This window comes from Equus quagga, chromosome 7 (assembly GCF_021613505.1).
Source record: "Equus quagga isolate Etosha38 chromosome 7, UCLA_HA_Equagga_1.0, whole genome shotgun sequence".
Classification (NCBI taxonomy): Eukaryota; Metazoa; Chordata; class Mammalia; order Perissodactyla; family Equidae; genus Equus; species Equus quagga.
Window position 1 is genome coordinate 114484892 of NC_060273.1, and position 17190 is coordinate 114502081.

General features: G+C 42.9%; 1 protein-coding gene and 1 long non-coding RNA gene across 3 annotated transcripts in view; one reads left to right on the top strand and one right to left on the bottom strand.

Moving 5' to 3' along the window:
* The window catches only part of LOC124242793 (uncharacterized), a 118523-nt gene extending 113339 nt beyond the window's left edge, over positions 1 to 5184 (bottom strand). For both annotated transcript variants that reach the window (XR_006889503.1, XR_006889502.1), the window contains exon 1: positions 5071 to 5184. This is a non-coding gene — a long non-coding RNA (uncharacterized LOC124242793). The remainder of the gene's footprint in view (positions 1 to 5070) is intronic.
* Positions 5185 to 5488: 304 nt separating this feature from the next.
* The window catches only part of ELL2 (elongation factor for RNA polymerase II 2), a 73732-nt gene continuing 62030 nt past the window's right edge, over positions 5489 to 17190 (top strand). Inside the window, exon 1 of the mRNA XM_046668301.1 lies at positions 5489 to 5799. Within this exon, the coding sequence (XP_046524257.1) occupies positions 5653 to 5799 (147 nt within the window). The 5' untranslated portion in view covers positions 5489 to 5652. The remainder of the gene's footprint in view (positions 5800 to 17190) is intronic.

The following is a 17190-nucleotide window of genomic DNA, read 5'->3' on the forward strand; positions in this document are numbered from 1 at the left end:
AACGGCTACCTCACAGGGTAGAGAGAAAATTCAAAAAGACAATGTAACAATTGCTTTTAAACTGCAAAGCCCCATCAAGAGTAAGCTATTATTATTATTTATTTATTTTTGCTGAGGAAGAGTCTCCCTGAGCTAACATCTGTTGCCACACCCAGGAACTGAACCCAGGCCACCAAAGTGGAGTGTGCTGAACTTAACCACTAGGCCACCAGGGCCCACCTAAGAATAAGCTATTATTAATTATCAATATTGTTCTTGATGTTGACGGTATTTCGCCCACTATTAGCATGTTTGAAACTGAAAAGTTGAACAGGCATTTTGCCCCCTCTAGTCTTCCTACCTTCTCAGTTTATTCAGAAATACACATGCTCCTTTTCAATACAAAACAGCACAGAAACAGTAAGAGTTGTGAGGTCACTCTTTACTACCTTCTCATTCTCAGTGCTTATCTGACAGCTTTCAGGCACTTTGCACTATGCTGAAAAACCAGAGAAACAATTATCATGTGAGAGAAAGAGACACTTTGGCCACTATATCATGCAATTCCATGGATAGAACATTTTTCTCAATCAGTACAGAAGGGAGTTTTCTTGGTGTGCAGGAGAATTGAACCTGAGTCTTTTTGCTTACAAAGGACACACAACTTCCTAGAGACAAATTTTCAACTGGAGAAACACAAGGAACAGAGAAGGAAAGAAGGCCAGAAAAATGCTAGTGAAGATTGAGTATCTGAGTCTTAGGAAGCTAGAGTTGTGTTTTCCATATATCTGAATGAATGAGAGAGAGTCCTGCTCACCTAGCCTTCTACTCAGCCCCACCAAAAATTAAGAAAGGATTGGAACTGGAGAAAAGGATATCAGGGAGGTGGGGAGCACTTTCCTTACTCCCAGATCACAATTTTTGAAAGAATCAGACTGTCCTAGGAGGAGGAAAGAACTTTGGAGACTAAGCAAACACAGAGGTGGAAGTCTAGAGCTGGGCTAACCTTCCACAAGATTGGGAAGGGGCAGAGGCTGCCAATCCCAGGACAGGCACAGCCCAAGTCCACTGTCCTTTCAGCTCCCCAAAAGTGCACATCTGGAGAGGAAGGTTGGACTTGATACCCCAATGCTGCCAGTCTCAGCAAAGTTCCCAGAGGAGCTATACCTCTCAGGAAATGAGGTAGACCATCATCATAAATGTTTTGGTGCCAAGTAGTAGCTAGGAAGAGTTTCAGCCTCTCTTCTCACAATTCCCATCAGTGCCACTCCCAAACCCATTGCCAAATAAATATACAATCTAAATAAAATTAGTATGTTTTCTACATGAACCCAGTTTCAATTCAGATCCCCTAGGTTCCTTCCACCCAGACTGCACCCAATCCCAAACCCTTCCTAAAGGGAAATTCTTGAGCTTCTATTGGATACCAGCAGTGATGGAAACAGACCAGAGAGCCCTCCCCATACATTCTGGGACCTTTCCCAGACCTGTGGATTTATTGTACTACCGCACAGTGAGATGGGGAACTCAGAGCCTGATTTGTCAATAATGATGACAAAAAATAACGCAATGTGACATTTCTTACACTTAAATGGAATAAAAAATAATCACACATGATACAATAATTGTTCAGCTTAAAATCCGTGTTTAGGCAACAAATACTTATGTCCTTCCTGTAAGTATTTCACTTTTATTCTCTAAAAATATTTAGTGACGTTCTCTCAAAATCACCAAGCTCCTACTTCAGTTGTCTCTGAGGAAAGGAGGAGATTTTTGCACAGGACTGGGCAAAGTCTTGAAAGGAGAGCTGTGTAATGATGCGGGGTCAAACACCATAGGGGCAGGAGGCTTTAAGGAGAGGGAATTCCAAGAGGAAAGAATTCCCCTTGGAAATTCTTCTTCCAGAGAGTTTCTCTGCTATAACTCTGTAAGTTTCTGTGTTCTCTTCATAACAGAAGACGTTGTCTTGTATTAAGACATTAGTAGGAACTTTTTTACAGGTGGCTTTAAGAAATAAATCACAAAACTAGTAAGACAGGTATAAGATAATGGCTTTCTGCACTGGAAATCACTAAAACAGAGGTTGAAAACTAGAAAGCTGTGGGTTAACTCAGGCCCAAAGACTTATTTAATGTCCACAAAATGTTTACTGAAAATCTTAGTTAGGTGCCAACCAATCAAAGTCAGAAAGCCTACGTAAAAATCTGCGATTTCCAGTTTTTCTTGAAAAATTAGAAGACTGGACAACACTGGGCCCCAACATGTTCACCTGGCAACAGTCAGCTGGACCAGGAAACCACTGAGCCCTTTAAATACCCCAAGTTCACCACAGTCCAGCACCTTCAGTCCATGTGGCATTGTATTTGGCCTGCTTCACTCATTTTGAGTACCCAATGGTCCCTGAAGTCATCTGAATTGGTGAGCTCAGCTCCAAAGGAGAAGTGAGAAATGGTCATTAAATATATGGCAAGCAGGATTGAGGGGTGGCCCGGCATTTGAAGGCCAGTGAAGGCCTTGACGTTCACACGTCCTCTGCCTGCACTGTACACAAGGCATCAGAAATAGAGCGGGCTCTGCATCAGGTTACTTCCTTTTCACATTTTCCTTGCACTGAACTGTCATATAAAACAGATTTCTTCTCAGTTATTAAATCCAAACAATAGCTACTCAGTGTATATAGTGTCTAGATAGACACTTAAAAGAGCTGATTCAGACCCTATCTCTCCTGGTTGTAATAGGCTAGGCAGGTTGCTTTTAAATTAACGGTGTTTCAGTTTCCTCATTCATAAAATGAATGGGTTCAGCTAGAATGATCACTGAGATAATTTTTAGTTGGCCTCTCCCCATCTATACCACCCCCACTTATCTAGAATCTACTCAGCCCTCAAGAGATATTCAAGTTCCACCACCTCCACAAAACCTCTCTAGACTTCTCCTTTCTCTGAATTTTTGAGCTTATCACTACCACCCCCCAAATTAGCATTTAATTCTCTAATTGCTCTGCTTTGAGTGTTGGTTCATTGGCCATATTTAAACAGAAAATTCCTTTAAATAAGAGATTATACCGTTTAATTTTTAAATCCCCCACAACACTTTACACTTAATTCGCATTCAATAATTACTTGCTAATTATTTAAACCGAATAATGATACAGAAAATATCTATAAAATGGCAAACTTCCCAAAGAGCAGCTTTCATCAGCCTCTTCAAAATGAATTACACTTATCAGCATCACAACTTGCTCATCTGATTCAGGCAGGCATAATGTGTACTATGCAATGAAGAGACCCACTATTAGATTACCATATTATTTTGTACATGGTCACTGCTTCCTTCCATAGCCAAAAAGCTCAAAAGGGGAAAGACACAAACAATAACTCACTACAATAATATATTATCCACTGAAAGATTATTTTACCCATGAAAATAGGGCATGAGAAAAATTTTCCTACCACAATTAAAAAAAGAAAATCAATTACTAGTAAAGGGCCGGAGGTCAGCCATTTGAAAACTACAGTGAAAACCACCCTTGCTACTCCCCCACCCCTTGGATGTCATCAGAAGTTCTGAGTAACAAGAGGCCAAATTAAGATACCACGTGGGCGGGGATTTACCCACCTTCACCGGAAAAGCAGTGGGATACAGGTTTTACTTGTTTTGGTCAAACTTCCCCACACACACACCTCCCGAATAATTAAGCCTTTAGATACGTGGTCAGTTCTTCCCCATCAAAGCAAAGCAAACACAAGAAAAGAATAATTCAAGTACAAAATTATTTTTTTAATTTTTTTGTGATTGCCTTAGTTTCTCTAGTCAATTATCTTTAAGATAATTAACACTCGAAACTAAATTAACAAGTGTTAATCATGTTTTAACAGCTAGCCAATTCTAGTGGATTGAAATTAAGTCAATTTTAAAAACGCTCTCCTGCGATGGAACAACACTTAATACGAGTGTTTTCACTTAACCCATACTCTATGGAAGGAGAATTAGTTCTGTAACTCACATTACACCCATAAAAGGCTTGAGGGTCTGAATCAAGAGGTAGTGTACCTCTAGGCTGGGGAAGGGATTTATGCAAGCGCACGGACGATGAATCATGAAAAACTCCCACCTGGACCTTTCTGGAAAATCATAGCCCCATCCAATGAAAAAGGATGCGGAATACTGACTAAATGCCTATAATTTTTTCCGGGGAATCCCTGTAAAACACCACAAGGTTTTCCAACCTGAGGGGAACAACAAGGGTCTCAAACTTCAAAAAACAGAAAAAAGTAATATTTTTAAACAGCCTTTCAGCAGCTCCAAGCCTTTCAATGGTTTGTTTTTATCTGACGTTTCTCATCGCCCAGTTAATTCCTCCTCTCTGACGCGAAGCCCATCTGTCAATCTATGCACACACAGCCTGAAGAGGGCTTTTGATTAGGCGCCCTCCTCTAGCCACGCCTACACACGGAGCATCGCGAGGAACGGAAAGCATGCCCGGCCTCCGCACACCGGCATCTCCGCCGCTCAGTAGCTTAAACCCTTGCTAGGTTTTTCCCACATCCCTGTGAAATAAAATGGACAGACCTCAAACAGAGCCGGAGAACGAGAGTGGCGATGTCTCTTTTAATTTAGGTCAAGGCCAGTTCTACTCTTCTACGGTCCTTTGAAAGGAGATACCACGCCAACCAAGAGTGCCTCTCCACGTCCTATACAAAGGCACAACCCTGCCCCTCTGGCGAACCCCAGTGGAACGGAATATGTTCCTCTGGGATCACAAGCGGGCATGGCGTGGGCAAGACCTTGAAGTTCAATTCTCTATAATACTATGCCCACCAAAGGCGTTTCAGCCTTAGGCTTGGTGTGGAACTTAAGATGCTCCACACAATCCAGTACAACTCCGAAAGCCCAGGGTCGACTCTCTAATGTCAAGTTTAAGGCGAAAGGACGAAGAAAAAGGTCCTCCTCCATTCCATCTGCTCCACAACAGCGCTAAACTGAGTTTTGAGGAGAAGCTCTCCAGTGACTCCACCTACTGCGTCTTCCCTCACACGCACACACTCAGCTCCACAAGCTTCTGCAGCCGTCGGGGGATGAAGTCCTTACTTGGCCACACATGTGAGGCGGGGGTCCTCCTCTCTGAGGACCACCAGCGCAGGAAGAGGCTCTCCCCTACTCTCCCGACTCTCCACTACTACCCCCCACAGCGCCGGGGCTCAGACTCCAGGTAGTCAGAACAGGCAACCTGGATACCCAATTAGCAGGGGATCCCCCAGGCAAGGCTGGCCAATCGCAGCCAGCGATCCAAGACGACCAGACGTGACGTCAGATGCGATTAAGTTGGCGCGTCACCTCGACGTCAGCCTCTCACCTCTCGGACGTCCCGTCCCGGGAGCAAAACTCCAGCGACTTTGGGCCCCGCCTCCGTGAGAGTGAAAGGCGGCCAATGAGGGCGGTGCTGGGAGGGAACGGGGCCAATGAGAAGAGCCCGGGGCGGGGCGCGGGGCCGGAGGGTGGGGCGGGTGGCGGCGGTGGCAGCCCGAGGTCTGGCTGCGCGCAGTATATGACAGTACGTCAGCAGCGGGATGGCCGTAGCTGTGGCGGCGGCTGCAGAAGCCCGAGCAGCCGCGGCCGCAGTGGAGGCTAGAGCCGGAGCGGCGTCGGCGGCGGCACCCCGGGGAGTTTAAGATGGCGGCAGGGGGGGCGGCGGGCCTGCGGGAGGAGCAGCGCTATGGGCTGTCGTGCGGACGGCTGGGGCAGGACAACATCACCGTACTGCATGTGAAGCTCACCGAGACGGCTATCCGAGCGCTCGAGACCTACCAGAGCCACAAGGTGAGGGGGCCGACCAGCCGGGCTCGGGGAGGGAGAGGGTTCCCCTCGCCGCCCGGCCGCGCCTCCCTGGGTCCCGGGCACCCGGCGGGGGGCCGGTGGAGCCGTGGCTCGCTGCCGCTGCCGTCAGCGCCCGCGGCTCCGAGCTGGGCAGGGCCGGGCAGGGTCGCTGACGCCGCGGTCCCGAGCCGGCCGGGCGCCCGGACGTTGGGAGGCGGGCGGGCGGGCGGCCCCTGGCGGTGGGGCCGAGGCAGCCGCAGCCCTGGCTCGGCTGCGCTGCCGCTGCGGGGCTTTCCGACGGCGCCCGCGGGTTTCCTGGCTTTTTCTGTGCCAGTGAGGGAGAGGCACACGGGCGACAAGTGAGATGACCACGCTCTCCACGGCGGGGGCGGGGGGCGCGCGCGGCGACAGGGTAACGCACCCGGGAGGACCTGCGGATACAAGCCTTCTGTGTTGGGGGGGGTAACATATAGTCACCGTGGACCCGTAAAGACAGGGACACCAGCGCTCCGCGTCTGGAAGTGGGGCACACCTTATACTCGCAGGGACTTGGGGACACAGGCACTCCGCATATGGGGCAGGCACACCGTGTACTCGCAAAAGCTGGGACACAGGCGCTCCGTGTACGAGGGGGGAAGAGGACACACCTTGCAATCCCAGGGACTCTGGGACACAGGCGCTTCGTGTTCCCAGAGACGCAGCAGCACCGCGTACCGAGGAGCCACACACACCCAGCGCTCACCGGCAACAAGACATTGGTTACGGAGGAGAGAGATTCACAGAGGCTCCTCGTACCCGAAAGACGCGCCGCGTCTCGGGCGAACTTACGGATAGGGAGACATAGGGAGACGTGGAGTAAGGGGGAGAACACACTGCGTCCCGGCCAGAGACTCCCGTTGCTTGCCCCGCACCGCCTTCCGGCGAGAGACCTAGGGGGACACAGCTCGAGTGCAGCGAAGGGTCGTACGGACTCACATGCACCACAATTGGAGTACAAACGCAGGAACGCATTTTCACGTTGAAAAAAGGAGAGAGAGGCGCACAGAGGAGACGCCGCAACCCGGGTGCATGAGGAAGCCGTTTATGGACATGCAGTGCGGTGTGTGGATGAGGGAGACAGGAGTGGACACATTGCAGAAGGAGAGGGATATATACCATATGAGGACGGGTAACATTTACGCTGAAAGGAGAGAGGGTTGGAGGGAGATAGAACCCATGGGGCATCCTGACAAATCGCCCAGTCCATACCGAGGAAACATGCTCCAATTAACTGATCTCATAAAACAGACACAGAGGGCCAGAGGGATACCCAGATACAGACTCACATAGTTATTCAGATAAAAGTGGAGAAAAGAATTAACATCTGTTGAGCTCCCACTAGTGCCAGGCACTTTAAATGCATAAAAGGAAGAGACAGAGTTGGAGGCAGAGCCACAGGAGAGGTGTGAACCCTGGTTCACTAAGGGCGTGTGAACCTGGGGCAAGGGAGACATGCCCCAAGGGAGACTCAGTTCAGAGAAACCCCCTGCATATGTGTGCACACAGGAGGAGGCACAGCTTGGGAAGTACATGAACTCACATGATAATGTACATGTAAACAGCAGGCTCTCATGGAGGTGAGCATGCTCACAGGGGGCCACTCACAGAATTGAGTGGACACATGGATGTACACTCCAGGACACATATGTTACCCACCAGAGAAGCATATGGTAAGAAACACTCAGATTTGGGAGGAGAGGGAGGACTGCATACACAGGGAGAAAGACACCTTCCTGCATACCATGAAATCCCAGGGAAAAAGAGTCTCATGTATGCTGGGAGGTCAGTGTACACCCAGCAATAGGAATGGAAGGAGATATAAGAAATAGAAAAGTGTGTGTATCAGTAAATACTCCCAGACAGGTGCACCTGCGGGGAAGAGAGCAAACGCCAGCATGGAGTGGGAGGCCCATATGGGGGAAGCCAGATAGGCAGGCAGAGGGCACTGGAGAGGAACTCAGCGCTGCAAGATGGAGAGATAAGCCTGCCTGTTCCAAGGGGAGGTTGTGGGAAGGAATGACAGTGGGAAGAAGGTAGGTCAGGGAATGTAAAGAGGAAAAAACACAGAGGCCAGAGAGGAAGAAGCCAGCAGAGGAGGCCAACTTTCTGGGAAACAGACCCAGGGAGCAGAGAAAGGCTGACACACAGAGGATGGGAAGAGGCATCTCTGGGGACAGTAGGTCAGCCAGCCACCTTGGGGGAACAACAGGCAAACCGTAGTTGATTATAGCCAGATTGACAGACGCTGTACACTTGGCAGGGAAGAGGTGGGTGAGGAGGCCCACACAAGGAAGGGATAGTACCCAGGGAGAGTTAGGTGACAGAGAGGCTCCCTGGGCTCACTGATCTGCATGACGGCTGGGGCCCAGGAAGGGAGTGCTGTTTGTTTTCCTACCTTCATCTCTGCCACCTACACTTTAGTGTTTACATGCTTGGGATTAAGGTTGGACTGCTTTGACTCCAAAAGCTCCCACATTTATATACCCATGTCTTCCAGGAGACAGGAAATCAAAAATTCTTTCTCTCCTAACTCACCTCTTAGTTCTTGATTTTTTATTTTATTTTATTTTATTTCATAGTCGAAGGTACCGAACTCAATGCCTTTCTTTGCTCCTAACTACTTCTGTTACCTATTAATATCATTACTATCTTTTTCCATCTCTGTGCATGCCAATTAATGGGTCTGGTCAGTATATACAGAGACAGAGAAGGGAAAGGAAAGACGACTTTTCCAAGTCCCTCCACCTTTCTGAGTGTGGAGCCAGGTAAACTGAGTTAATCCTAGGATTCCTTTTCTATTGAAAAGCTGGTAGTAGAAGCAGTGCCGTACAGGGAGGGAGGAAGAAATAAGCTGACACTGCCTTGTTTCTGACTCAACCATCTCCTGCCCCCAGGCATCACTGTCACTTCAGCCACGGAAACACTTTTTAAAGGGGCTTGGAAAAGCAGGAATTGGGGTAAAACTGTTACTCCAAGATGGGTGAAAAGTGGGAAGAGACTGAAGAAAAAGAAATGAGGGATCCTTAGGGTGATCGTACACACTGTTGGTACTTACTACAGGATCCTCTCGCATGTTCAGTTAAGCCTCCCACGAATGAATGTGTCCTCAGTGCCCCTCCTCCTGGCTCAGGCCGGACCAGGGCTCCCCCATCAGCACAGTAACAGCTGCCAGCAGTAGGCATCTGGCTGAGCTTTTATCCTCTAGTAGAAGGATACTTGTTTGGTCTTTTACACCTTCCACTCTTATCAGAAGTAGGGCTTGTGGCTTTAAATTGTAGCTGCTCTTTGGAAATATGTTGGCATGTGTTGACTAATTGGGAAGAAGTTTCTGATGATCACGCCTATTCTCTCTGGAAAGAAAATGCCTTTAATTTCTCACATAAAACTGCCTTGCCATTCCTGTGCTTGGATAGGAAGGTGCTTGATGCTTAACAAGTGGCCTCCGAGTGGCTTTGGCCTGTGCAAGGTTATGACTGTTATTCCTCATCTCCTAATGACTTTCTAAGCCAGAAGTTTCAACAGGTTAATTCTCCAAATTAAGCATCAGAGAGCTATTATCCAGGTTATTTTGTCTGTTGTATTTACTCATCTAAATTAATCCACTTGACGTAAGGCTTTAGGGAGGTAAATTTAGGAATTTTAGGAAAGTTTGGTTTAGGCAGAATGCAGTTCTTTAGATATAATTGAGCAAGTATACAAAATTATTAGGGTTCATGGAAACAGAATCTTTAATTGGAAACAGTTCCTCACTGTTTCAGATGACAGGCAATTCAAGTTTTCTATTTTTAGAGAAGAAATGAAGAATGCTAACTTGGGAACCTTTCTAAACAGGGACTGGGATGGGGAAGAGAGACATTGTGAGTCTAGGAATGGGAGCTGTGGTTGGAGTAAATATCTCCTAAAAGTTGTTTTCTGCTCAATTTCAAATGGATTAGTATAAAAAAGTGTTAACTGGAAAGTTATTTTCATAGTTTGCAGAATAAATTTAGACATACTAATTCAGATATCTAGGACATATTGCAAAGCTACTTTTTTTTTTACTGTAGATAAATTATTTTGAATGAAGGGACAAGTTACTAAATAAATAAAATCACAAATTACAACTTTATAGTCATTCTAAATTGATGTCTTTTATTAGGTGGTCTGTATAAACTGTACATATTTTAAAGGAGCATATGTTACTGTAATTATGTATTTCTCCCAAATGTATGCTAAAACTATATTTAAAATTAAAACCCAAAATTGTAAAATATATTTTACCTAATTTCTTCAGTAATGTAGCTGGCTTTATTTTGATATCTGAGTAACTCATTTGTAGTAGTCGGCCCTTGCTGTCAGTGACTCCGTGGATCAAAAGGCCTACGATGGTTGTGTCTGTACTGAACATGTACAGACCTTTTTTTCTTGTCATTATTCCCTAAACAATACTGTATAACACCGATTTACATATCATTTACATTGTATTAGATATTATAAGTAATCTAGAGATGATTTAAATATGCAAATATGATGCCATTTTATATAAGGGACTTGAGCATCCTAGGATTTTGGTATCCTGGGGGGTCCTGGAACCAATCCCCCATGGATACCAAGGGACAACTTTAACAAAAATCGTATCAAAATATTGTTTTCAGATTCTGTCATTGCTGAGCCTGTCAATTTATTTTTTTTAAATGTTTACTCAAAGTTTCAAAGGTGGTGGCTCGAATAATATTATCAAGTTTATCCAACACTTATATAAAAAGTCTTGCATATATGCCTTTGAGGTCAGGGGTCATTCATTCTCTATGCCTGAAGACCGGAAAGCAGATTCCTTTAAGAAGGATTCTCGTAACACATTCTCTTGTCAACTCTAATTATTGGCTTTAAGTAAATTTTCCTGCCTTGATTACTGTCTTCTAGGAAAATGATAGTGTTTTGAAAATTTGTAAAAATATGCTTACACTTAATTTTACATGAAGAATTCAGTCTCTCTCAGTATTATCAGAGACTATTATTTCCAGTCAAAGCATAAAGTCTTATTTAAACCTCCAAAGTTACTGTCCTTCATGATAGCTCCTTTTATAGTGTTCCTTGATCTTTTAAAATCACTGATCCCACAGGTCATGGGGTAGGTGATTTCCTCTCCTTTGCCTGTCTGTCTACCAGGTGAACTTTTCAACATTTGATTCTTTGTGGTTTAAAGCACAGAAAAGTCTCAAACTTTACTTTATTTCTTGTCTCTTCTTTCTCTGCCTGCCTTCAAAGAATTTTGAGTGTGTGTGTGTGTCCAGTAATCTGCCTTATAAATACAGACCCTTTTCTCCTTAAAGTACCACTCAAGTGTCCAGACCTGCCAGCACAGAGCTGCCACTGCTAGCAAACATGTTTAAGTAATACAATGAGGTTTGCATTAGCACATTCCTTTTGTTGTACTTTTTAAATGTAGCCAGGTTTAATATAAATAAGTTAATGTTACTAACTTTTAACTTAGACCAATCTTCAGGCTGAACTTGATCTTAAATGCTTTTTATCAAGTCAAGTTTGTGCCCCATGTTGCAGTAAGTGTTTGAAGTTTATTCAAATGATCAGATGCTCAGTGCAAAGAAGGGTGCTCCTCCTAGTGAAAAGAAGTAGCCAGATTGCCTAAAAAGATAGACAGGGAACCTTGGCACCAGAATTGGGAGGAGAAAGAAAGAACATATGTGAAGGATTGGAACATGTTCAAGAAAAGAATTTAAAAGGAAAGGGGCGTAGAATTCTTGGAATGATTTACAGGAAAGCTTACTGAGGACAATCACCAGATCCAGCTGCTCCATTTGCACTTGTAAAAAACGATGGAAGCTGTGCTCATACTGCTTATTATGTAATTTGTGATAAAGCCAGCAGAGGGAGGAAAATGAGAATTTCAGCTGAACCATTTCTGGGTCATTTGTAGCACTTTGCAGTGACCACAGAGAAGCTTAGGAGCCTGGCACCAGAGTCCAGCCCACTTATTTGCCAGTTTGGGCCAAATGTATTTGGTGTGTTTGAGAAGATGTCATCTAAATTGTGCCTTGGATATTTCTGTATTTAAGATGAGCTAAGTTTTGGAATAAAGACAACAGCATGTATATAGCCCCAGGTTTGCCTCTCCTGTATACCTCAGCTCCATACAGCGTTTCCCATGACTTACGTAAATATCTAGAAAAGCAAGTCTGGAGTAGAATACAGTAAATTAATGGCCGTGTCTCCATAGCTAAATTGAAGCCGAAAAACATGGCATAACTCACGTGAGATTTCAGGAAGAGTTGCTCTTTCTTTTCTTTCCCTCCCTCCCTTTCTCTCTTCCAGTTTATTTATCTATCTATGATTTCTGTTGTGGCATTATGGCTCTTGAGAACCCTGTTAAACCTTTAGAAAAAACTGGTTTAAGGGCCTAATACTTTGCCAGCAAAGGCCAAACCTAGCATTTCCCAATTTAAGATAGGATATAAGAAGAGAGAATCTTATTAATTAGGCTATATATTCTCCTTAAAGATTCCTAAATCAACTTAGCACCTTGAATTGAACTCAACAGACAAGAACATTTGGCTACTAGTTTCCTAGTAACTAGATTGGTAGTAAAATGGCATAAGTTTCTTGTCTTATTGGGGATCCTATACATTATTGTTCTGAAAAACCTAAAGATCCTTCGGTCTTAAAGGATTTTGGCAAGATTTTAGTAGGCAGAGACTGGATGGGGGACCACATCTCTAACAGAAGGAATGGCACAAGCAAGGAAAAGACAGCAGTGGAAAAGCTAGGGCAGGCTCTGAGAGTTGAAAGGAAGACCTTGTTCCACTTAACCTGGAGTGCAGGAGAAAAGTATAGTTGGATTTAAGAGAAGGAAGGCAGATTGGAGCAGGTTGGATTTTATTCTGTCAACACTAAGGAGAAACTGAGTAGAAATCTAAGGTGATTTGAGCTATGCTTTAGGATTATTCTGGCCTTGGTGTACATGATGAACATAAGGTGAATCTGGAAGGAAGTAGACAAGTTGGGAAGAAGTATGTGGTCCAGGCCAGAGATGATTGAGGTCTAAATCAGGGTGCTTGTGGGAGACATTAGAGGTGAATAGAATCTATAAAATTTAGCAACAGGTTTTAAACGATTGAATCGAGATTTCTAGCCATCAGCACTAGGAGAGGTACCCTTAGTAGAAAAAGGGAAATCAGAAGTAGTTGGGAGAGTGGAGTGGGGAGATAATGTTGAGTACTATTTTAGTGAATATTCACTCAGTCTTTTGTATGGTGACCAAGAAACTTAGGTTTGATTAGATGTTTTATATTTGAGGAGTATATTTGGGGGTCTGAGGCTAGACTAGAACAATGCTATATTGTTTACATGTCCTATATGAACTGTTTTCTGTTTGGATGGAAATTTGGGGGATTGGTGATGTTTTGGGGGAAATCGAAATTATTAGGTGGAGGAATTTTGGTTTTGAGCATGGATTTTATTTTGTTTGTATTTTTGTGGACTTCCTTTATTCAATAACTTTCTATATAAATTGGACTTAAGACCATCATAGAGCTCAGATAATATGAAAATCAAATTTGATTTTAACAAGAAGATCAGACCTTCTGTGGTTTCTGTCTCTAATGATTATTGAAATGTTAAGCAATTCTATAATGTGCCTGGATTAACATTTCAAGCATCATTTTTAAGTGGTTCCTAAAGGCCTCGAAAAGGTCAATGTTTTCACTTCTTCCAGATTACCTCCATTTCTGTTTTGGTGTTTTGATTCTCCTCTTTTTGTTTGACAGTTTCGTTATGAAAAACAAAACAAAAAACAATCATGAGTACATAAAGCTTTTGTTCTATGTGTACATTGTCATGAACTAGGTATGGGCGCTTGGTTCATGGTCCATGGAGATAACCTTGGCTAGAAGACTTTTCCACTGAACAGTGAGCTTACTTAAGAGTGGAGCCGGGCTTGAACTTTCTAATAAGATTCATTGAAATACTTTAGGATCTAAACATGTTTACCAGGAAACGTAAATGTCAGAATATTTTAAAATAACATTTACTTATAATCATTGCTTTTGGTTTCCATTATTGGAAACCATTGTGTCTCAAAGAACTAGAAAGCATATCCATGTAGTAAAATCTCAGGTGAGTGTCCTGAGATGTTTTTTCTTTTTTGTTTTTTTTTCTCCCCAAAGTCCCAGTACGTAGTTGTATATCCCAGTTGTAAGTCATTCTAGTTATTCTATGTGGGATGCTGCCACAGCATGGCTTGATGAAGTGTGTAGGTCTGCACCCAGCATCCAAACTGATGAACCCCGGGCTGCCAAAGTGGAGCACTCGAAGTTAACCATTGGGCCACGGAGCCAGCCCCTGTTTTTTTCTTTAATAAAAGATTAAGAAATAGGAGTCAGAATTATAACTAACAAATATTCATTTAGCACACGTTTATTAATCTTCTGACATGTGCCAGGCATAGAACTATGCTTTGGAAATATAAAGCTGAATAAGTCGCGGATGGTCCTTGCCATCAAGAAAGTGCTTGTGCTTTAGTAGAAACAGGCAGATGTGTGAAAAAATAAACGCAATAAAGCCTGTGTTCAAGGGAGACTCCTAAAGAGAGAAGGATTATGTGTGAGGATGTATCTGAGAAACAGTGTCTCCTTTTTCAACTCCCATTCTCTGCTCAGCCCATTCCCATTGGGTTATCTTTACCACACCCCTGAGATTGCACCTGACTGGGTCCCTTGTTGTCAAGTCCAGTGGTCCTCTCTCTGTTCCTGTCTTACCTGACCTCAGCAGCATTCCATCCTGTTGACCACTCCTTCCTGTTAGAAACACACTTCTAATTTCCCTCCTGCCTCCTTGCCCATTCTTTTTCAGTCTCCTCTCCTGACTATCCTCTGCTTGACTGTCCTCTGAATGTTGGAAAGCCTAGCTCCTTTCTCTTTATCTATTCCCTCTCCCTAGGTGAGCTCATCTAGTCTTTTGGATTTGAGTGCCATCTGCATGTTAGTGACTTCCAAATATTTATCTCCAGCTCTGACGTTCCTCCAACTCCAGACACTTATTCCAACACCTTATCTCCTTATCAAGTTTAATAGGTATCTCAAACTTAACAGATTCGAACACAATTCTTAATTTCACTCCTCAAACCTGTATCTTCCTGAGTGTTCCCCATCTTAGTAACTGGCAGTACTCTTCACCAGTTGCCTAGTAATTGACTAGTCATCCATGATTTGTCTCCTCTTTTCTTGACTTATTTGTTCCAGCATCAAGTCTTGTCAGTCTTCAAACATCTGAAATCTAATCCCATCTATCACTACTGCTCTAGTCTCAGCCACCATCATCTCTCTTGAGGACTACTGCCATGGACTTCCAGCTAGCCTCCAAGCTTCCACTCTTCCCCCCATAATGCATTCTCCACACAGCAGTCAGTGTGATCTTTTTAAAACTTTAAATATGATCATGTAATTTCTCAGTTTCAAGCCTTCTAATATCTTCCTTTGTCAAAGTATTTTAGATGCTTCATTTTATCAGTTTCTACTATTTTAAAAATAATCTTATCTTCCAATGCAAGTTTATTTTACTGCTTGTTATACTTCTACTCTAGAGATCATGATCCCAAAGAACAAATCTTCGTTTGCATTTATAGTCAGATTTGACATGTAAGCTTGTTATACAGTTATAAAGTCCACATAAGCTCTATCTTGGAAAAAATGATGAGATATTATGCTTCAAGTGTTGTTGGTTTAAAGACTAGTTCATAGTAACCAACTTTTTGGCTGGTTGTTCAGTTTAGATTTTTGCCTTCTGTGTTCTTTTAAGAGCTTTCTTTGAAATGGTAAGATTAAAGAAAATAATTTTTTAAAAAATTTGACCTGCATCAGATAGCTACAGTTTTCCAGAAGCTATCTTTCAAAACAAAAATTGTGTTAAATAGATTAGGTTTTTAATCTTCTCACTACTGTTTTGGTAATCACTTTTATATTTCACTCTATTCTATGCTATAATGACTAGAAAGAAATTATTCTTTAGAATAAGAAATTATTCTTTATTCCTTATGTTCTTTAATCTGGTTCTTCTAAATCTGCAGAGGGGGAGTTTCCCCTACTTATAGGGTTGGATTGACTCACAAAGCAAAGTACTAGATTTTTTGAAGTGGTGGGTAAGAGCACAGTTCTTAAAGTGAGACAGGCCAAGGTTTGAGTCCCCCGTCACTTATTAGCTGTGTAACCTTAGGTAATTCATAGGACTTACCTGAGAAGTGGAAATCAGTCTCTACCCCATAAGGGTGTTCTGAGGATTCCCGGCGGTGATGGTAAAAATGATTATAGAGCCTGACACATTCTAAGCTCCCAATAAATGGTAACTAGGTAACCATAATTATTTCTTAAAACAATCACACTTAAAGCAATCACCTGACCCATCACCATTTATAGACAGTTTTCCGGTTTTGGCAAAGTTCCAAAATTATATTTGACTGGAATTTTTTTTGTACTATCATTATCATGACTTATAATGTGGCTTAAGTACTCAGAGAAATACCAAGTATTTAATAAATGCCTTCTGGTTGATTTTAAAGAATTCTTGAATGAAATAATTCACGAGTTAACTTTGGGTTAAGTTGAAGTTCCATGATGAGTTCAGAAGGGAAGCTGAAGCTGTTTCACGTACATCTCTAACCTTAGGGAATAAAGTTAGAAAGATTTCTATAATGCACTTCTTAGAGAAATTACTCTTTTCTGGGCCCAGAATGCTATTTCTTATATTTGTGTATTGACCAAACCAATGGTGGTTGATAGAGTAAAAGTAACCATAGATTTAATTTGTCTACATGGATAAGCAATATGTAAATAATCAAGAAATGGTTATAACAACTTTTATAGGATAAGTAACTTTCTTTTATTAAACTCCAAAGAAACTTGAGCTTTATTCCTTCTCTCCCATCCTGAAAGAATCATGTCAGAAATTAATATTACTTGGTAAAATTAAGATTACTTAGTAAAATTAATTAGTAAATTACATATTACTTTTATAGTCCTGATATATTGTGAAGAATAATCCCTGGAAATAAGTGGACATAGATTTCTTTGGTCCTAGAGGAATTTTTGTTGTAATAGAATTGGTTTGTAAGGGCAGATGTCAAGAATATAAACAAACTTTTGAGCATTTTAGTGTTGCCTACCCTTTTATTCTTTGCTTAAGAATGCCCCACATTCCCAGAGATATAGAGGGTTAATTCAGGAGCTCTAAAAACAGTGGATTGACTGAAGTTTAACAGACCCATCATTTTTATCAGGTTGTTGAAGCATTTGTCAAAAGTAGTTTCCCTAGCCAGTCCCAGTCTGCACTGTGTTTCTTGGCTGGATGAAGATACAAGATCGCCAT